The 22,327-nt window shown below is 34.5% G+C and overlaps 4 protein-coding genes across 4 annotated transcripts; all 4 read right to left on the reverse strand.

Moving 5' to 3' along the window:
• Positions 1–2,869: 2,869 nt before the first annotated feature.
• LOC107877587 (F-box protein SKIP1) lies at positions 2,870–5,972 on the reverse strand. Its single transcript, XM_016724264.2, has 2 exons — positions 5,475–5,972; positions 2,870–3,558 (listed from the first exon to the last, which is right to left on the reverse strand). Exons 1-2 carry the CDS (start codon positions 5,822–5,824, stop codon positions 3,015–3,017), a joined length of 894 nt encoding a protein of 297 aa, XP_016579750.1. The 5' UTR covers positions 5,825–5,972; the 3' UTR covers positions 2,870–3,014.
• Positions 5,973–7,171: 1,199 nt separating this feature from the next.
• LOC107877586 (pentatricopeptide repeat-containing protein At5g56310) lies at positions 7,172–9,456 on the reverse strand. Its single transcript, XM_016724263.2, has one exon. It carries the CDS (start codon positions 9,454–9,456, stop codon positions 8,032–8,034), a length of 1,425 nt encoding a protein of 474 aa, XP_016579749.1. The 3' UTR covers positions 7,172–8,031.
• On the reverse strand, positions 7,401–7,994 carry LOC107876321 (pentatricopeptide repeat-containing protein At4g02750). Its single transcript, XM_016723269.1, has one exon. It carries the CDS (start codon positions 7,992–7,994, stop codon positions 7,401–7,403), a length of 594 nt encoding a protein of 197 aa, XP_016578755.1.
• Positions 9,457–11,853: 2,397 nt separating the features above from the next.
• Positions 11,854–14,974, reverse strand: LOC107877585 (UPF0057 membrane protein At4g30660). Its single transcript, XM_016724262.2, has 2 exons — positions 14,700–14,974; positions 11,854–12,244 (listed from the first exon to the last, which is right to left on the reverse strand). The coding sequence occupies exons 1-2, from the start codon at positions 14,787–14,789 to the stop codon at positions 12,119–12,121; spliced, it is 216 nt and encodes a 71-aa protein (XP_016579748.1). The 5' UTR covers positions 14,790–14,974; the 3' UTR covers positions 11,854–12,118.
• Between the last annotated feature and the right edge of the window lie 7,353 nt (positions 14,975–22,327).

The raw sequence follows: 22,327 nt of genomic DNA on the forward strand, positions 1-22,327 counted from the left end.
AATTATCAGATTTGAATGAACTCTCAGGTTTTATATTAAGACTTGTCACTATTAAGATAGATTATAACATCTATCACGGGATGCAAGAGTAACGATAAAAATTTTCACCTTATCAGATGGCTCAAGTTCAATCCTAAAAAAATATAACTTATTTTTATACGTTTTTTAATCTGTTTTAAAAAAGAATAATATATATATTGGTGGGGGAAATGAATGTGTTTCCCACTTTGTACTTTTGTGCCCTAGTTGACTCGTTTTTTTTTTTGGTTTCCCAATGTATCCCTACAGCCGGCAGCCGTTAGATTAATCCTCTGTTCCTCGGTCAGTGCATTTTGCGGTAGGGAACTGACCACAGAGTTTGTTCCATTCGCCAGAGACGGAATCGAACCTCCGACCTCTTACTTAAGGGATATAGCGTTGAATCACTATGTCAACTCAGGTGGTTGACTAGTTAACTCTAAATTTTAAGAAATATTTCTTTTATGAAAATAACTTTTCATAAAAAGTTCCAAATAATTTTGTCTCAGTGTTGGAGGTGTATTGTCCAAATTTCCTAAACATGTGGGCTCATTTGACAACATTATTTTATATTATATGTATGATTGATTCAAATTTTTCCTTTTCTTTGACCAGAATATTCAAAAAAAAAAAAAAAAAAAGGGAATCGAGAATCATCTTCTTCAATAAAAAGTAGATAAGTAATATATTAATTTTATAAGTTCTGTACCAAGTTTGGGTCCAAATTCAAGTAAATTAATATTTTATATAATAATATAATTAAATATATAAAATAATTATAACTCGTAAAGATCATAAATTGAAAATCATTAATATTTTTATGAATTTATGAACATATATCTATAGCAATAAATGTACAAAAATATATTTTTTCAGATATTTATTAAGTCTTAATTTTATTCATAGTTTCACGTGACAAGAATTTAAGTTAGCTAATATGTAATTTAAGCTTAGTTTCACTTTAAATTAAGAAAAAAAATTAAATTCATCAAAAAAACTTCGAGAATCTATTAGTCTTTATATTTAGTTTATGCCTAAAAATATTAATTCTCAATTAATCAAAAAAGATTTTTAAAAATAATCTGATTTCATTTTTATCTTTATTAACTTTCAATAATTGAAATATTTTATTGATAATTTCAAAAGCAAAGACAAAAGTATCTATAAAAAAATTCTATTCACTTCATAAAAAGTAATTAGGAAATTTTGAGAACCATACTTAGTTCATCAGAAATAAATATAACCTTATACAATTAGTTAATAGATTTACCGATTAGTTAAACAGCAGGGGATTCTAAATAATTCAGTTGATTGTTAGCCTGAACTCTCACCTTATTAGTGAAGGCTTGATTCTCCACTTTGTAATTTCCTCCATATTTTTTTTAAAAAAATTAGTTAAACAATTAAAAATTCAAGAAAAAACTCACTAATGATTTCTCATATTATGACATACCACATACAAAGTTTAATTTGTGATTTGACAAATAAAGATATAAAGTAGTTTTATTTATATCAACTACATGCCATAATTTTAGTGAATTAATAAATTAATTAAAATTATTAAAGTAGCTTTGTAATAATTACCAAAGTATATTATTCTCTTATATAAAATAGTAAAGTAATATTGCTAAAAAATATTTGAAGTTATATATTTGTACAAGCATCTTCATTTGTAACTAAGAGAATTATAAACTCTGTGATTATAATATCATTCTTAATTTTCTCTAAATCTTACTTAAATATCAAGAGTCGTGTTGAAACTATCTATTTACCCCATGTATACTTGTTTTCCACATATGAACTGTGCGTTCTGTGGAACTTGGAGATCGCGTATTAGGGTAGAAGGTTTGTAGATAGTAGTGTTATCTCACTTTTCGGAGATTTTGGCTTGTTGATGTTCGGCGGAGTATTAGTCGTACTCTTGTAGTCCTTTGATATCTATCACCATATGTTGTTTATTGTGTGTCGATTATCACAATATTTTGATGTTGTTACTAGTCCTTTCTTGTAGGCTCTACACTAGGTTCCTTATTTTAATTGCTATGTTTCTTCACTATTTTCTTCTTCTTTTACATGAATTTATTGCACTTGAGCCGATGGTCTTTTGGAAATAACCTCTCTACCTCCATGAGATAATAGTATCATTTGTGTACACTCTTATCATCTTCAGACCCTAATTGTGGGGTTTCACCTGGGTTTGTTGTTGTTGTTGTTGTCGTAGGTTTAAAACATAAAGAAGTAATTGCACAAAGAAGTCGAAGGAGGTTCAACATCTACTATATATATATATATATATATATATAAACAACGTAAGTTCACTTCAAACTCCCTCGACCCTACCTAGCTCTGCTCCTGTTCTGTGGATCCACCACTACAAGGATATACAATGGATATTCAATGCAAGGTCTCGATGGATTTGTTGCACTTGAGCCGAGGGTCTTTTGAAACAACCTTGCTACCTCCAAGAGATAATAGTAACGTCTGCGTACACTCTATCATCTTCAGACCCTAATTGTGGGGTTTCAACTGGGTATTTGTTTGATGTTGTTGTTGTAGGTTTAAAATATAAAGAAGTAATCTTACAAAGAAGTCGAAGGAGATTCAACATCTATTATATATAATCAACGTTAAGTTTTCACTTCAAACTCCCTCGACCCTACCTGGCTTCGCTCCTGTTCCGTGGATCCACCACTAAAAGGATATACTAAGAATATTCAATGCAAGGATATACAATATGTCCAGTGTAATACCACAAGTGAGATCGAGACGCAGACCTTACCTCTACTTTTGCTGGATAGAGAGGTTGTTTCGATAGATCCTCAACTCAAAAAGGAAAGTTTTCGAAGCAAGATTGCGAAAAACAAATCACAGATAACAGGAAATTAACATATATCAACACAACTAAAGTCCATTGAATACCTTTCTACTAAGTAATCAACCAGAAAGCATGATATAAAAGCAGTGGAACAACGATTTGCCACTCGTTATTTGCCCGATTAGATTCGGAAGAAGTCCGTTTGGAATCGATCATCGTATAGTTGCCAGTGCCCATACCTCTCAGTGTTAGATTCTAACGACAAGTTCGGCTTCTTCAAGGTTTTCAACTTCTTCAGACTTGACGAAGCATTTGCTATATCCCGGCTAGTAACATTCGTACACCCAAAGAGATCCAGATGCTCGAGGTTTACACACCCTTCGGATATCAAAGCTAGACCTTTACTAGTCATCGGGGAGAATCGTAGTTCAAGTTGCACGAGTTGTGGCATGAATTTCCCTATAGCAGCAGCTTCATAATCGCCATGATGTGGACGGAGAAAACTTTCTTGTTCGGAAGGAAACAACCGAGTCATGAGATTTCGCCTCAGAATCCGCAAACTAGGACAATGCTGTCCTATAAGAGCTAGAGACCTGTGAGATATTTGATAGCAGAAACTGATGTCGAGTTCACTAAGCAACGGGCAACCAAAGGCTATCTCAGACATTGCTTTATCGGTTACATGTGGACAGCTCGGGATAGAGAGAACTTGAAGGTTCGGTGACCTGAAAAAATAGACAGACAATATTTAGCATTCATAAACATCAATCACGATAACAGAATACTTCTTCGATAACAGGAAAATATCATCTTTCGCAAAACTGGAACAACCAAATGAACTGAATGTATCGGTACACTAGCCCAACTATGAAACCAGCTCTGACTCCTTTGCCCGCCTTTCCGTCCTTTGCCATCAACGAATAGAATGGGCAAGTTTGTATGGCGATGGGGAAGACTAAAGGGTGCTCTTACGGCACTTTATGCATCCGATTACCTATAGAAAAAGTCATGTCAATTCTCGGTGAAGAAGAACTCTTTTGCACGATCTTAAGAGAGCCAAGTTCCGCAAGAGCATTATCACGAGCCTTTACTTGCTGAAAGGAACCATGTAATAGTTGATCAGACTTATCAACTAAGTTGCTCGGACTCTCCAAAAATTTGCCGCACCCATGACGGATCCTTCAAAAATACACTATTTTTGGAGGATCCGACACGCACCCGTCGACATGTTTGAAGAGTCCGAGCAACTAGCTTATCAGATCCCAACCCATTGCTTCTGATTTATTCAAACGAAAATAAAGATTTTAAACTCCATAATACCACAAGAAAGCAACGTCCAGCTCTAACTGCATTTGAGTCCTCTTCTCGAGAGGAGTCTCAACGCGTGCATTTCAATATTCCTCTTAAATACGGTTACTTTGACGAAGATGATCACACATAAAACCCAACTCGTATCCCGAATCATAAAGAGTTAGTGGCGCCACTGTCTTCAGCCTCGACATTTTACTGGTAATTCTTCAATATGGCCACCAATACAATAGACAACGATTATTTATGTGCATTCCTCCTTCATAGTATAAAAAGAAAAAAAAAATCTTAAGGGTGGTGCATGTTCGGACCAACTTTTGTCCACCTCGACAAATGCACCGGGTACCTTTTATCTCGCACTAGCACAGGTACCAGTACCAAGTACCCGTCTTTTGAGGCTAAGACAGATAAAGATAATCACCTAGCATTTTTCGAGTTGATATTGGGGTCCTTAAAAGCTCGAAACCAAAGCCAATTTCCGGCCAAAATGCTAACATCTAAATTGAAACTAAAAAATAAGGGTCTTCGAGACCTTGCAAACATACATACATTCTAATCCCAATTTCTCCGCACACACAAAAATTACTCAAAAAGTTTCACACTTCCTCCCTGAAACATCACCATCATTCATGCAGCAAAACTGAACAATTGATTGTTGAGATTTGTTTTGATACGTAGTCGGTGAGAATTCAGGTGCGGAACTCGCACACGTTATAATTCAACCATGAAACTCGAAAAACAACTATCAATCGCAAGTTTCCTACCTGAATTATCACTCATTATTTATCAAAACAACCTACACTATCAATTTCTAATCCCAATTTCTCCGCGCACACAAAAATTACTCAAAAAGTTTCACATTTTCTCCATGAAATATCACCATCATTCGAGCAGAAAAATGAACAATTGATTGTTGAGATTTGTTTTAATAAGTAGTTGGTGATAATTCAGGTGCGGAACTCGCACACATTATAATTCAACCATGAAACTCGAAAAACAATTATCAAATTCGCAAGTTTCCTACCTGAACTATCACTCATTACTTATGAAAACACACCTCAACTATCAATTGTTCACCATCATTAGTGTGAGGGGCATATATGTACCATTTCATTAACGATAGCGGTATATGTGTACCCAAAGTATGACGGAGCGTACATACGTACCATTTATATAGTTCAACGTATATGAAAAACAATTAGAGGTTTGCAAGTTTTCTACCTGAATTATCACTGATTATTTATCAAAATACACCTCAAATATCAATTGTACACCATCGTTCAGATATGAAACATGAATAATTTATACTTTTTAAAATGGATAATTTGGTTACCTTTCTGCAATCAAAGCAATGGATCGATCAGAACAATGCTTAACACGAACATGAGTTAGCGATCCATCACTCCAACCTACAACAGATCGAATCATAGAATCGATTTTCTGTTCAAATTCGGGATTCGACCTCGACTCATTGTCCGATTCACGAAACTGAGTTTCGAGATCGATTACTGAATTGAGTTTAGGATCTTTACAAGCTTGAAACCAATGCTTGCAGACAAACCTGGCATTTCGCCATAGGTCTTCAATTGAGAGACGAGAGAGGATGTTAATGAGGCATAGTTGTGTTAACTCTGCCCAGTTATGGATAGGTCGTGCTTCGATTTTCGCTTCTTCATCAGCCATTTTTTGTGATTCCTGGATTTAGTATTAGGGAAGATGAGAAAAAAATTGGTATATAAACAATAGAAAAATGATTGAGAGAACTACGAAAAAAAGAGAAGTTTTTTTTGTTTTCCATTGGATGTTGGTCCATATTGCAGCCCGACTAATCTAAATTTATGCTGAGTAGGGCCCAAATATAGGTACCCACATTGAAACCCGACTAATTCAGATTTGTGCCAAATAGGGGCCCATTCGGGGTAGTGCTCCCAACAGACCGATATTCGGTATCTGCATTGCAACTCGATTAATCCAAATTCATGCCGAGTAGGGCTACAAACATCGGTACCCGCATTAAAACCTGACTAATCTGAATTTGCGCCGGGTAGGGCCCCATTCGAGGGTAGTGCTCCCAACAGAGTTTTGGTAGTGCTCCCAACAGAGTTTTGGTAGTGCTCCCAACAGAGTTTTCTCTATGCTCAGGGTCGAACCTCGACCTATGGTTAAGGGTGGAGCAGCCCCATCCACTGCACCACAACCCATGTTGGTTAAAAAAAATAGAACTTATTTCAACGGAAAAGGGACAAATATAACGCCGAACTGTGATAAATGATATATATATATATATATATATATATATATATATGAAATGATACAAATATGTCAGTCACACTAATGGTAGGGACATATTTGTATCCAAAGTATGACGGATAACCATATACGTATTATTTATCATCGTTTGGGATATATTTATTCCTTTTTTATTTTGATTATTTTATCCCAAATAATTAATCCAAACTTACTCGAAATTATTTTACATGAACAAAGCACATCCATTAAGTAATCCAATGATTGTTTGATTACTTGAGATGAGTAAAGACCCGTTCTGACCTATAGAAGAGAGTGAAGAGATTCTTGATCCCGAAAGAACACATCTCAGTGCTATTGATGCACTTATGTATCTTGCTAATGCTACACGATCTGATATAACATTTTTTGTTATTTTACTAGCAAGTGCAGATCTTGTTGGTCATGCAGATGCAAGTTATTTATCTGACTCACATAAAACTCGATTTCAGACAGGCTATATGTTTACATATTGAGGTATTACTATATCACGTTGATCTAAAAATCAGTCTATTCTCAAATCATGTTGAGCTAATAGCTATTCATAAAACAAGTAGAAAATGTGTATGTTTGAGATTGGTAATACATTTCATCAAAGCAAGTGATACATATGCCCCTACCGTTAGTGTGAGAGGCATATATGTGTCATTTCATTAACGGTAAAAGTATATGTGCAACTAAAGTATCACGAAGGATATATATATTCTATTTATTATAATTGGGGGTATATTTGTCTCTTTTTCATTATTTCAATCTTTTCGGACCTTTGATTAAAAGTGAAGAGATCGAACCATCCAAATGTCACGTTCATTCTAATCCAAATTTCTCCAAAATGTAACTTATTGTCACCTTCTATGTTGCTTGGACTATTCAAAAATATCCCAGGAGCGTGTCGTATTCTCCAAAAATAGTGTATTTTTGAAGGATCCGACATGGCTGCGGCAACATTTTTGGAGAGTCCGAGCAATTTAGGTCACCTTAACAACTCTAGTAGATCCTTTTGATCCTCAAGTTCAACTGAACTACTACCCAAGTCCTTTAACAATCCCCTCTCTTTCATCAATGTTCGAATTTTCTCCGCATCGTTCCACCTTCCCATTTCACCGTATAGATTAGCCAACACGACGTAATAGGCCGAGTTTCTCGGTGCCAATGCTATAAGTTTCCAAGCTGCAAACTCGCTCAACTCTCGATTCCCATGAAGCCTGCAGCCGGCAAGCAATGCACCCCAAACGCTCTTCGTAGGTTCCCCAGGCATCTCTTTGATCATACTTAACGTGTCCTCTAAATGCCCACAACGCGCTAACAAATCCACCATACACGCGTAGTGTTCCGCACCAGGTGGAAATCCATACTTCCCACTCATCAACGACGAAAAGATTTCTCTACCTTGTTCAACCATCCCGGAATACGCACAGGCACAAAGCACGGCTAGTAAAGTGACTTCATCAGGCTTGACATTTTCGCGCTCCATTATCAAGAACCATCGCAATGCCTCTTCCCCGCTTTTCGCTAACGCCAACCCCCTAATCACAGCATTCCGAGTATACACATTCCTACATTTCATTTCTTGAAACACCCAAAAACCACGCTCGAATTTATTGTCACCTTAACAAGTCTAGTAGATCCTTTTGATCCTCAAGTTCAACTGAACTACTACCCAAGTCCTTCAACAATCCACTCTCTTTCATCAGTGTTCGAATTTTCTCTGCATCGTTCCACCTTCCCATTTCACCGTATAGATTAGCCAACACGACGTAATAGGCCGAGTTTCTCGGCGCCAATGCTATAAGTTTCCACGCTGCAAACTCGCTCAACTCTTGATTCCCATGAAGTCTGCAGCCGGCAAGCAATGCACCCCAAACGCTCTTTGTAGGTTCCACCGGCATCTCTTTGATCATACTTAACGCTTCCTCTAAGTGCCCACAACGCGCTAACAGATCAACCATACACGCGTAGTGTTTCGCACCAGGTGGAAATCCATACTTCCCATTCATCAACGACGAAAAGATTTCTCTACCTTGTTCAACCATCCCAGCATACGCACAAGCACGAAGCACGGCTAGTAAAGTCACTTCGTCTGGTTTGACATTTTCGCGCTCCATTATCAAGAACCATCGCAATGCCTCTTCCCCGCTTTTCGCCAACGCCAAACCCCTAATCACGGCATTCCAAGTATACACATTCCTACATTTCATTTCTCGAAACACCCAAAAACCACGCTCGATCTTCCCACATTTCCCATACATATCGATCAACGAAGTACCCAAAATCACATCCATTTCCCATCCTTTCATCCTTATATACTCATCTATCCACACCCCTACATCCAAACCACCACAATTAGCACAAGCAGCCAATGCATTCACCATCGTTACTCGATTAGGCGCCACGCCCGAACCTCTCATCCTCTCAAACACACCAACCGCATCGCCATACTTTCCACATTCTCTATACCCCATAACCAACACCGTCCACGAAACAACATCTCTTTGAGGCATTTCATCGAACAGTTGGCGACAAACCAAGATTTCACCACAAGAACCATACAAATTCAAGAACGAGTTCTGCACGTAAATATCTGAATCCAACCCCCATTTTACAACGTGGGTATGTACACATTTTCCTAATTTCAACTCCTTAAGGTCAGATAATGACTTTAGAACAAAAGGGTAAGTGTAAATATTCGGGAAAATACGTTCTTGATACATATGAATGTACATCGATATCGATTTCTGCTTCAGTAGTCGATCTTCGGAATGCGAGAGTTCTTGAATGAGAGTGTTGCAAATGAAGATGTGGGGTTTCTTGATGAGTTTAGTGTAAAGGGTAAATGAGGAGTTTAAGAGACTTAAAGATTGGCAAGTGGAGATGAGGTTTTTGGCTATGGTTGTGTTGTAATGGAGATTGTGGTGAATGAGTTGAGCTTGGATTTGGGAGAAGTGAGAAGGTGAAATGGAGGGATTGTTGAGGAGATTAAGGATTTTTGTTGATATGTTGTTGAGTTGTGAATATGATTTTGTAGTCATTGGTAAACTTGTTGAAATGAAGGGAAATGAAAGATCTTTTATACATGGTCTGGCATCGTCAGCTGGTAAGTAAACATTCCGACTTAGAGTATCAACGTTTAGACATGTCAACTCGTTTTAACTGTTTTAGTTGAATACTCCAACTTACGAAATGATCATCTGGACTTCTTCAGAATTTATGTGTTACGTCAGCATCGAGTGTCCATGAGATATAGTGATTCAGTGTTTAGCTGTCGAAATTTATGGTGGTGTTGAAATGGAGATTGTGGTGGATGAGTTGAGCTTGGATTTGGGAGAATTGAATAGGTGAAATGGAGGGATTGTTGAGGAGATTGAGGATAATTGATGCTATATTATTGACCTTTGAGTATGATTTTAAAGTCATTGGTAAATATGATTTTGAATGAAACTTAGTTGAAATAGAGGGAAATGAAAGAGCTTTTATACAGCCTAGTGGCGTCGTCAGCTGGTAAGCAAACACTAACTTAGAGCATCTGTATTTAGGCACCTCAATTCCTCTTACGAAATAATTATTTGAACACCTTCAAAATTTATGTGTCACGTCAGCATCGAGTGTCCACGAGATATATTGATGTGTTTAGCTATCGAAATTTATGGTGGTGTTGAAATGAAGATTGTGGTGGATGAGTTGAGAAGGTGAAATGGAGGGATTGTTGAGGAGATTGAGGATTTTTGTTGATATGTTGTTGAGTTGTGAATATGATTTTGTAGTCACTGGTAACTATGATTTTGAATGAAACTTAGTTGAAATGGAGGGAAATGAAAGAGCTTTTATAGGGTCTAGCCATCATCGTCAGTTGGTAAGTAAACACTGAATTAGATTAGAGTATCTATGTTTAGACACCTCGATTCGTTTTTGTGTCAGTTGAATATTTTAACTTACGAAATGATTATTTGAACACCTTCAAAATTTATGTGTCATATCAGCATCGAGTGTAGACGAGACACAGTGATGACAATTGTGAAGTATAATTTGAGCTTGGATTTGGGAAAATTAAGTTATTAACTCAACTTATTTGAACTCATCAATTGTTAATTCAATTCATTTTACCTATTTTAGAGTTGAAGAAGACAATCATGTTGCCAATAAAATTTAGACGTGGGCAGCATAAATAGTTAACAAATGAGACAATTCATAAAGTATTTTCAAGGGTAGAGATTTCATTTTTTTTCGTTTCTAATTTTATGTCCGATATTCGTATTGAAGCCCGACTAATCTTCTTGCTATTGTTCAAATGCTTAGACTTCATTGGACATTATACCTCGCAAAAGGATATTCCGACCACCCTCTCTTCCGCCAATATTTAAGCAAGACGGGGCTTGAGTATCAACTACAGATCAATCGAATTCAGTAATTTTGATTCAAATTTTATATTTGTCGTAAATATCCATCGAATATGTACCCATTATTAATTTAAAACCTAGCAACTAAAAAAAATAAAATCCAAACTCATAAACTTTAAATCTTGATTTCACCCTTCTAAATAAATAATTGAGAGAATTAAAGTATACAATTTGGACCAAGCAAATCACCACAACTAGCTTGCAAGTATATCTCACTGGGCCCAGTAAACACATGGATAAATTGACCTCATGTCACATCAACATGTGATTTGAGGATCTAAATCAACAACAATAACAATATATTCAGTGTAATTCTACTGTTGAACATATTCAATGTAATTCTACTGTTGGAGTCTAACGAAAATAGAGCGTACACACATCTATCTTTCCCCCTACTTTGTAGAGGTAAGATCTATTTAGTCCCCTTTATACTTGTTTTCGACATAAGATCTATTTAGTCCCTTTATACTTGTTTATACTTGTTTTCGACATATGAACCGATACTTTTTTTGTGTGTGGAGATTGCATATTAGGATAGAAGGTTAATAGATAGTAGTGTTTTCTTGCTTTTCGATTTGGCTTGTTGATATTTGTTATAGTATTAGTTCTACCCTCGTAGTCCTTTGATATTTATCACCATATTTTGTTTATTGTGCATTGATTATCACATTATTTTGATGTCGTTACTTACTGGAGTCCTTGTTACCTAGTTCCAACCTTTTCTTTCCATGACCAAGACAACCTTCAAAACTCTAGGATAATGAGTCCACCTCTCTACCCTTCTCCACTTAAACACCAGGCTTTGTTCGCATAGCACAAAGCTCGAACATCTGATCAAAGTCACAAGTCAACCAACCTTTGTCGCTTCAACTAAGCCTTAGAGGTGGAGGGCCAGAGGCTAGGATCCAACAAGTGGGATCTGGGGAGGGTGGCGTGTACACAACTTTCCCTAGTGAAGGTAGGTAGATAGACTCTTTCAGCTAGACCCTCGGCTCAAGTAAGAACCAAAACACTCGGAAATTAAACACCTCATAACAAAAGGCTAAAATTATCAATCCATAACATTAAACTGCAACAGTTGATCATCAGAACAAGAGACATAGATTACATTACATTACATCCATAGTCGGAGTCAAAAGGACCTTCAGAGGTGCGTGTCAGATCCCAGGTGCGTGTCAGATCCACCGATCTGACACAGCCGCTTCAACATCTTTGAAGAGTCCGAGCAACATAGGTTTAGATTACAAGCAAAACAAGAGAACAAACACACAATCTGAAACGGTACATTCCACAAAGATCAAGCAAGAGTGTCGTAATAATCCGCTCGTGGTTCACGTTCAACACAGAGGATTGCATAGAGAGCATAGATGATTCCAGGAACATAGCCCAGTATCGTCAACACCACGCAAATCAAGAACTCAACCTGGAAAAAAGTTCAAAAACAGAAAATCACTAAATCCCCTGTAGCACTAGTTCATCCTAATATTCAATCACAAATCAAAGTTTTTTTAAGAACGAAATGAATCTTTTTCCAATTTTTTGTGAAAAAAAATCACTAAATCCCCTAAAGAAGTGATCCAGTCCTCAAACACCTTTCTTAGTTTCACCCAAATCTCAGTTGTAAACAAAAAAAAATTGAATCTTTTTGCAATTTCAAGAAGAAAAAGTACCACCACCACCAACCTATGTTGTGCTCTTCAAAAATGTCGATGGGTGTGTGTCGGATCCTCCAAAAATAGTGTATTTTTGAAGGATCCGACACGGATGCGACAATATTTTTAGAGAGTCGGAGCAACTTAGCCACCAACAACAAAATACCCCAAGTAGTCCCACAAAGTGAGGATCAACGGAGGGTGATGGTCCAACAGAAGCTTGTTGTACTGGGGTAAGTGACGTATCCAAACTTGGACAATCAAAAAGAGATAGTTGTTATCTGCCTCTGCCTAAAAAAAATGATCATTAATCTTGATAGTAAAGACATCCCCCCTCTTGTAGCTGAACTCCCTAACAAGTGTGGTGTTTCTTATAACATGCCTCCTCTTGATAAAAACTACAACTGTAACAAGTAAGTGATTTTTTGTACAATTCAAATTTTAATTTCCAGCAGTCAATTATATAATTTGGTACTGATTGCTTGCTTGTTTCATCTGATGTTTTGCTTTTATTATATAAGCAGTATGCCTATGACTAATGATGAAGGGGTAATAGTGATATAGGAAGCTGTCGGAACCGGTGACGGAGCCAGAAATTTGACAAGGATGTTATAATTGACAAGGGGGTCAAGGGAGGGTAGAGTATACGCAAAACTGACCTCTACCTCAGAGGTAGTACGGCTATTTCTGATAGACATTAGCAAGAAGAACGAGCACAAAAATCACTAAGTCCCCCAAAACAATTAAGTCAATTCTCAAACACCCTTTTTAGTTCATCCACAAAAGCAATCATCCAAGTCAAAGTTTTATGCAAGAAAATTGAATCTTTTATGCAATTTCAAGAAGAAAAAGCACCACCAACAACAAAATACCCCGAGTAGTCCCCCAAAGTGGGGTCTAGAGAGGGTAGCGTATACGCAGACCTGACCTCTACCTCAGAGGTAGAGCGGCTATTTCTGATAGACCTCAGCAAGAAGAAAGAGCACACACATCATTAAGTCCCCCAAAACAATTGAGTGAATTCTCAAACACCCTCTTTAGTTCATCCACAAAAACAATCACTCGTATCAAAGTTGCAATCGAAAATGACAAAAAAATTGAATCTTTTTTACAATTTCAAGAGGAAAAAGCACCAACAACAACAAAATACCCCGAGTAGTTCTACAAAGTGGGGTCGGGGGAGGTAGAGTATACGCAAACCTAACCTCTACCTCAGAGGTAGAGCGGTATTTCTGATAGACCCCGAGCAAGAAGAAACAGTACACACATCACTAAATCCCCCAAAACAATTGAGTCAATTCTCAAACACCCTACTTAGTTCATCTACAAAAACAATCACCCATATCAAAGTTGTAATCAAAAAAGGCAAAAATTGAATCTTGTTGCAATTTCAAGAATCCTCCAAAGCAATCAACCCTATTCTCAAGCACCCTTTACACTTCATCACTTGAAACAATCATCCAAATCAAAGCTATAAACAACTATGACAAAAAAGAGATTGAATCTTTTTGCAATTTCAAGAATAAGAAAAAACACCCAAATCACTAAATCCCCTAAAACAATCAACCCTATTCTCAAACACCCTTTCCAATTCATCACCAAAAACAATCACCTAATCAAAGTTCTAAACAAAAAATACAAAAAAAAAAAAAAAATTGAATCTTTTTGCATTTTCAAGAATTTCCAAAACAATCACCCCAAGTCAAAGTTTTTAACAAAAATCCAATATAAATTGAATCTTTTTGCAAATATTTACAAAAAAGAACATTACTAAATCCCCAAATCAAAGTTTTTAAAAAGGAGCTTCAAAAAAATTAATCTTTTTTCAATTTTTTTTTCAAATACTCCCCAAAAACAATTTAACCTATTCTCAAACACCCTTTCCAGCTAATCAACAAAAACAATAATCCAAATTAAAGAAACTAAAAAATATATTAAAAATTGAATCTTTTTGCAAATATTTACTAAAAGAAAAGTAAATTTATTTTAAAAAGAACATTACTAGATCCCCAAATCAAAGTTTTTAAAAAGGAGCTACAAGAAAATGAATCTTTTTTCATTTTTTTTTTTAAATACTCCCCCAAAACAATTTAGCCTATTCTCAAACACCCTTTTAAGCTAATCAACAAAAACAATAATCCAAATTAAATAAACCAAGAAAATTATTAAAAATGAGATATTTTTTAATAATATTAAAAAAAAAAAAGGTAAAAAGGGGGATCTTACCGTGCAGCAACCATTTCTAAGACAAACACCAAGAGGAGGAAGCAAGATTGCTATTATAATTTCACAGACAAGTGCACATGTTATCTCCATTCTTGAATTTTGTTGAAATATTATTATTTTCTTGGTGGATTGCAATTCTCTCTAATGACTCTTACTTATATCCAAAAAAAAATAAAAAATCCTTGGTATAGTACTTTTTTGTTTCTACACCATCTGTTCAAATTTACATTCACATGTTACTTTCGTCTCATTTTATCTGTCACTAGTTTTTTTTTATTCGTTTCAAAAAAAAAAAAAAAAAAACTCTTTCATCTTATTTTATTTAATAACTATTATCATTTTATTTTATTTTTATTGAGTCTCATTTAATAATTAAAAAAAAAAATTTAAGAGGAGCAATTTTATAAATTATACAAAATAATTATCTATTTTTAAAATTTCGTATTCGATCAAATGACGACATATAAAATGAGACTGAGAGAGTAACTATTTAAAAACGTAATTCTAAATTTATTTTTATTTATCTCATTTATAAGATCTCACTTAATTAAAATAGTAGTAGTATATTTTTTAATAATAGATAATTTAATAAACCTCATCAAGTCTTTTCTTATTTCTTTATATCCGATCAAAATATGCTAAATAAAATAGAACGAAGGGAGTAATATTTACTCGGTCTTATTTTGTATGACACAATTGATTTGATTGTTCATCCTAAAAAATTGCATTTTATTATAGTTGAAAATAATTCAACTTTAAAATTCTTTTTCTACTTCTAATAAAATAATTCATAATCATACAAATATTTAATGATTGTTTTAGATTATTAACTTTAAAAATCTTTTTTTTCTAATTAATATTTTGAGTCAAATAGTATCATGTAAAAAAAATAAAAGGCATATTCTTTTTTTGGATCGATGAAGTATTGAGAAATGTGAGTAGATAAGACATAACGAACTTTTAGTTTATAGAAAATATGACAAGGATTATAAATGACACGTTAGATGGTTAGTAGGTAATAGTGTGTCATTTTGTCATTCATTCATACAAATAGTTGTAGTACTCCTATACTTTCTGATCCTTCAATTATTGTATTGGGTTAAAGATCTGATATAGTTCTAATTTATTAAGGATATGACTGTAGGTAAAAAAATGTCAAGGATACGAACTAGGATAAATGATTAGTAGATAGCGATACATTATCTTGTCATCCGTTCATATTAATAATTGTAGTATTACTTCGATAATTTCTGATCCTTCAATTTTTTTAATTGTTTATTGTATCATATATTTTATTTACTATCTGCTATTTCGAATACTTCTGCTACTTCTTTGTCATAAACTATTTTGAATTATATTTTTTTAGCCAAGAGTCTATCGATAGTTTCTCTACCTCCGAGATAAAAGTAAATTCTACTTACGCATACTCCAACCTTCCAACATTCCATTTTATGGGTTATACTAAATATGTCGTCGTTATAAAAAAATGAATTTTTAAAAATTTTATTCTTAATGTTATAATTTACGGCCATATAAATATTTACGTCTTATTTTAAATTATAAATTATAAAAATATTTATTTTATTTTTAAACTTCATAGTTGATCAAATAAATATAAAATAAATAAATCATAATTCATATATTTATTAGGTGAAAGCAAAATAACATGTTAAATCTCCAACCACACCACATGGACAATAACTCTAATAATAAAAATGGAAAAAGCAATCACCAAATCCTTTTTATTTTTGCTAGGACACATGGATTCTAAATATAAGTTGACCAAATTAAAAAGAAAACAATAATGTTTATGAGGATGGAGATATTTTAAACTTTTTTTGAGTTTGTGTATAAAACAAGGACACCTATAAATTCTTTTTAATTTGTTCACACATGACTTTGTCACATGTCTTTGTGTACTATACTAATTAATTTTGATGAAAAATAATAAATAATTTAAGAATGGGAATGAAGTGGAAGACTTATTAAACAACCCCAAAATATTAAAATTAAAGTCAGAAGTTGTTTAACTTAGATAATAAGATATTATTATCATTTTACTTGATATAATTACATGCAATTAGTTTAAGACTCAAATATTTCACTAAACTATTAAAAATGACTCATTTATGTCATCCGTTAAAAGTTGAGCTTATTTATGTCATCGCCATTACAAAACCGGTTCATCATTGCTATTACTTTTTAACAGCCGGTTTTTTAAAACAGTCTTGCCACGTGGTAGCTTATTAGAGGGCCATGTCATTTATTAATTTTTAAAAAAAAAATTTAAATTTTTTTTTATCCATTAAAAAGAATCGATGCAACTTTTTGATCCATTGAAAATTAGTTTGATCTATGCTTTTAAAATTTGATTAATTTTTCATGAATATATTCTTAAAACATTCTCGTTCGATTCGTTTTTTTTTCATTTTTGACATATTAAAATTGTTTTCATATTTTACCTTTAATATTAATTATTTTTTACTTCAAACTAATTTCAAATACAATAGTAAACATCATTTAATAAATATATTATAATAAAATAGTTATTTTAATTGACGGGCGAGTAACTAAATGGGAACGGAGAGAGTATACACTCCACGCTTTTTATGACTTTTTTTTTTAAAAAAAGATTCACGTTAACTAAAACTTTTGCCATTTTTCAGTTGAAACTGAAGGGATTATAAATATCAAATATTATTACTATATTATTAATAGTTAGTTTCTCATTTTGCCAACTCTACGTATACTATATATGTCGTCATGTTGTCGTCTTCCTATTTTTGCAATGATAAATGATGATGCATAAAGTGTTACGTACAAATGTTGAATGCTGATTAGGGGCGGCTCAACCCTTTAGGAGAAAAGGCAGCCGCCTAAGACCCCAAAATTTGAGGGGTCTATTTTTTTTTAGTAATAATAAATTACAAATTTTAAGAAATATATTAAATACTATTTATAGAAAAAAGAAAAATTTTATATAAAAAAATAAAACGCAAGGCCTCCGTTTGATTTTTGCCTTAGGTCATAAATTTGTTTGAGCCGCCCCTGATGCTGATGATGTCATTCTTGGCTTAGTAAAAAAATAAAAAAAATAAAAAGTTACTTACATTCGGCTGACAAAATATTTCATGTATGCTAAGACATACTATATGCTTAATTAGAATAACGTTTGGTTATAAATTATAGTAGTAGATTTTAAAAAAAAAATTCTTTAAATATTTGTTTGATCATGAAAAATTAATCAAATTTTAAAAGTATAGATCAAATTAATTTTTAATGGATCAAAAAATTGGATGGATTCTTTTTAATGGATCAAAAAAAAATTAAAAAGAATATTAATTTAAAAAAATAAAAATAAAAAAAATGGTGTGGCCCTCTAATAAGCTGCCACGTGGCAAGACTGTTTTTAAAAACTAGCTGTTAAAAAATAATGGTATGGATGAGCCAGTTTTATAACGGCGATGGCATAAATGAGCCCAACTTTTAATGAATGACATAAATAAGTCATTTCTGATAGTTCAGTGGCATATTTGAACTTTTTCCCTTCTAATTATTGACTTACACACTTAATGTGTAATTGATTTCACTTTTGAGATGAATTTCATGAAAAATATTACTAAGTTTTATCATGATATTTTTTTGAATTATTTATATACTTGTATCATGCTTGTATAGTTTGTATAAAATATTTTAGGAGTCACCTAGGACACTTATAATTAACTAATTCAATTTACTGACGGAACCAGAATTTTTACTAAATGATATTTATCTTAATTTATGTTGTTTTCCGCATCTGAATACTTAATTTTCCAACTAGGATCGTATCATACGTTTAAAAGAATATTTTTGATCTTATATATACAATATACGTAATATTTTAATGAAGAAGGTTCGAATAAACTCTTTTATGGTACCCTTGGTCCTTCCATGACTTAGTTGAATTGTGGTTTAGAATCAGGTTAGTAGGTAGGAGTGCGTTCATATTATTCTTATAGTTTCTTGTTTTTTATTTTCTAATTCTATATATTATTTCATGTAGTTTTATAGTCATGTTTGTCTTGAGTCGAGGGTCTATCGAAAACAATTTCTACCTTAGAGGTAAAAGCTGCGTACACTCAATTCTCTCCAAACTCCACTTTGTGAGACTATATAAATATGTCGATGTAGTAGTAGTAAAAGTTTATTTATCCCACCATTGATGTAATAGTAGTAAAGGTTTATTTATCCCACCATTTATATCGTATTGATGGGATAAATTAGTAAATTACCCCATATATATATATATATATATATATATATATATAATAAAATAACTAATTTCATGAGATATCCTCGTAACTTTGTGAAACTTCCTACAAATATGCACTCACTTTTTAGCCAAAACTTCCTAGTTAAGAAATCAACACAAAGAAGTATCGAACACTGCATGGAAAACAAAAAAAAAACATATTTATTAATGATTGGCTACAACAACATTTAAGAAGTTTCCACCTATCTTTCTAGATCATATAATAGTGGTCACTGATGTATGACTCACCAATAGGTATCAGGTAATTCTACCAATTAAAATTAAAACAGATAGGAAGAAATCATCCACTGAGCGCTACTAGGATTTGAACTTAAAGACTCCATGATTCTCAAACTCACTTCATTGACTCATAGGCTACACGTTTGAATGTTCTAACACATGTAAGACTCATACTCGATCATTAAACTGTAATTGCACGTACTCCTTTTTGGAACATGATGTGGACGAAGACGAGGTGCAAAATGCTTTCTACTTCAGAAGAAAGGTCGAGGGTCACCGACAAGGTGAAAATTTAGGTAAGTCAGGTAGCAACCAACCAAACAACCAAAGCAAATAGCTAAATTAGGAGAACTTATCTAGATTGACATTTAGATTTACTCAAAAGGAGGATTATCCAAGTCATATAAGAAGTACCGAGATCTTGTAACGGTTCGATGTGGAATACTCCATCACACCCTCAAGTCCAAACACTGTCCGAACCGGAGGGTGCACAATCATGGACGGGGAGCATATTCATAACTCCACATTGGACCCAATAGGCCTAACTCTGATAGGACCGAAGGGTGCACAATCATGGACAGGGAGCATATTCATAAAACCACATCGGACCCAATAGGCCGGACTCTGATAGGACCAGAGGGTGCACAATCATGGACGGGGAGCATATTCATAACACCACACCGAACCCAATAAGCCTGATTCTGACTTTGATACCGTGTCAAATTAGGTCCTCAACCTAATCATACCCCAAAAGCTAGCTCAAAACAAAGAGGATTGCTCAAGTCATGTACAGATTCCCGAGATCCTGTCTCGATCCGATGCGTGACATTCTCATCAAAAATTAAATACCACACCTCAAAACAAAAGGCTATAAAGGTTCAATCTTTAAATTTAAACTGCAAGATTTGATTTATATCAAGTGACAGTACAATTCATCCAATGGTACCAAGTTTAAATTACAAAACAAAGAATAACAATACAAGAGTGAACAAGACAACATACCACAAATCAAAAGTGGTGTATTCAACTTAAGACACAATGAAAAAGAAAACCATAGTATCAAGCAAGAGAGTGGTAATGATGGTAGTGTGGTGGTTCAGTTTGAATACAAAGGATCGCATAGAGAGCATAGATAATTCCAGGTACATAGCCCAATATCGTCAAAATCAAGCAAATCAAGAACTCCACCTGCAAAACATACACCAAAATGAAAAAACCCCACATTACTAAATCACCTAAAACAATTGAAACATTTCTAAAACACAACAACAAACAACAACAAACCCAGTGTATTCCCACATAGTGGGGTCTGAGGAGGGTAAGATGTACGCAGTCCATACCACTATCTCCGGAGAAATAGCAAGGCTGTTTCCGATAGACCCCCAGCTCAAGACAAGGAATAGTAATTTTTAAAAAAAAAATGATAAGACATAAATACGCCACCCACAAGGGATAGTAAATAAAGAATAGTAAGCAATCGTAATATAGCATGCAACAAGGCAACATAACAAGAATAAACACCCACTAAGTAATACCCTACCCTACCAACCCAAAACTGGCCCTAGCTTTCTATCCTAATACCCTTCCTCCAGATCTTTCTATCTAGGGTCATGTCTTCAGTGAGCTGTAATTGCTCCATGTCCCGCCAAATCACCTCTCTCCAATATTTCTTTAGCCTACCCCTGTCCCGTCTGAAACCATCCAAAGCTAGCCTCTCATACCTATGAACCGGAGCATTCGTGCCCCTTCTCATCACGTGTCCGAACCATCTCAATCGAACTTCCCGCATCTTGTCCTCCACCGAAGCCACTCCAACCTTCTCCCGGATAATCTCATTCCGAACTTTATCACCCCTAGTATGCCCACACATCCAACGCAATATCTGCATTTTTCCGGGCAGACTGCCACCCTGAAGAAGAATTTGCCTTTAAGCTTGGGTGGTACAGAAACATTTCTAAAACACCCTTTTAATAATTACAAACAAAAACAAAATTTGAATCTTTTAGGTGTCTGGACCAACTTGCGCACACCTAAGCTAAATCCACGGGATACTTGACACCTCCCGCACAACAACAACAACAGATATCAGTTAACTCTGTCCATAAAAAAAAATTTGAATCTTTTTGATGTCTGGATCAGCTTGCGCACACCTAAGCTAAATCCACGGGATACTTGACACCTCCCGCACGCGCACACCTAAGCTAAATCCACGGGATACTTGACACCTCCCGCACAGCAACAACAATATATATCAGTTAACTTTTTCCATCAAGGCTAGTACATATGGGCATAATCACCTAGTGTCAAAAAAAAATGAATCTTTTTGCAAGTTCAAGAAGAAGAAAAAAACACCCTTATCACTAAATCTCATTAAACAATTGACCCAATTCTCAAACACCCTTTTTAGTTCATCCCAAACAAAAACTACCCAAATCAAAATCTTTAAAAAATATGCAAGAAAAATTGAATCTTTTTATCAATTTTTTCGATAACAAAGCCAAAAATAAGAGGGGATCTTACAGTGCAGCAACCATGGCGAAGGCAAACACCAAGAGGTGGAAGAAAGATTGCTAGTAAAACTTCACATAGAATTACACATCTTGAGTCCATTCTTGGGGTATTTGGGGGGTGGGGTTGGGGGTGGGGGTAGGAACTGAATATGCAAGAGGCAAAGAGACAAGGATTTCTTTTTGTGATGGACTAATATTGAGCAATGTCTGTAATGAGTTGGCACTTGCCAATTTGGCATATGTACAAGGAAGTTTCCTAAGTCATCATAAGGGCTTGTTTGGATTGCAACAACTAAAAATAACATAAATCTCAACCTTATTAGAATTATTTACACTCTTACCCTCTTCTTTAATTACTTTATTCTGTCTCCCGATTCATATACATAACAAGACCGACATATATATAGAAACCTTTGTATATGACAAGGCCGATATATACATAACATGGCCGATACATATGCATAGCAAGTATGACAAAGCCGACATATATATAACAGGGGCCACATATACATAGAAAGCTATGTATATGCCTTTTTAGAGAAAAATGAGATTTTTGTAATATGTTTAGAGAGATGAGATTTTTTGTA

The sequence above is a fragment of the Capsicum annuum genome, chromosome 7, assembly GCF_002878395.1.
Source record: "Capsicum annuum cultivar UCD-10X-F1 chromosome 7, UCD10Xv1.1, whole genome shotgun sequence".
In the NCBI taxonomy this organism is placed as follows: Eukaryota; Viridiplantae; Streptophyta; class Magnoliopsida; order Solanales; family Solanaceae; genus Capsicum; species Capsicum annuum.

What these genes read in the sequence shown, in the direction of transcription:
- LOC107876321 (XM_016723269.1), bottom strand. Translation starts at nt 7,994, where the DNA reads ATGAAATGTAGGAATGTGTATACTCGGAATGCTGTGATTAGGGGGTTG.
- LOC107877585 (XM_016724262.2), bottom strand. Translation starts at nt 14,789, where the DNA reads ATGGAGATAACATGTGCACTTGTCTGTGAAATTATAATAGCAATCTTG. An exon ending in TTAGAAATGGTTGCTGCACG is followed by an intron (nt 12,245 to 14,699) that starts GTAAGATCCCCC and finishes ACTTTTTTCCAG; the next exon opens with GTTGAGTTCTTGATTTGCGT.
- LOC107877586 (XM_016724263.2), bottom strand. Translation starts at nt 9,456, where the DNA reads ATGACTACAAAATCATATTCACAACTCAACAACATATCAACAAAAATC.
- LOC107877587 (XM_016724264.2), bottom strand. Translation starts at nt 5,824, where the DNA reads ATGGCTGATGAAGAAGCGAAAATCGAAGCACGACCTATCCATAACTGG. An exon ending in ATTGCTTTGATTGCAGAAAG is followed by an intron (nt 3,559 to 5,474) that starts GTAACCAAATTA and finishes CTATTTTTTCAG; the next exon opens with GTCACCGAACCTTCAAGTTC.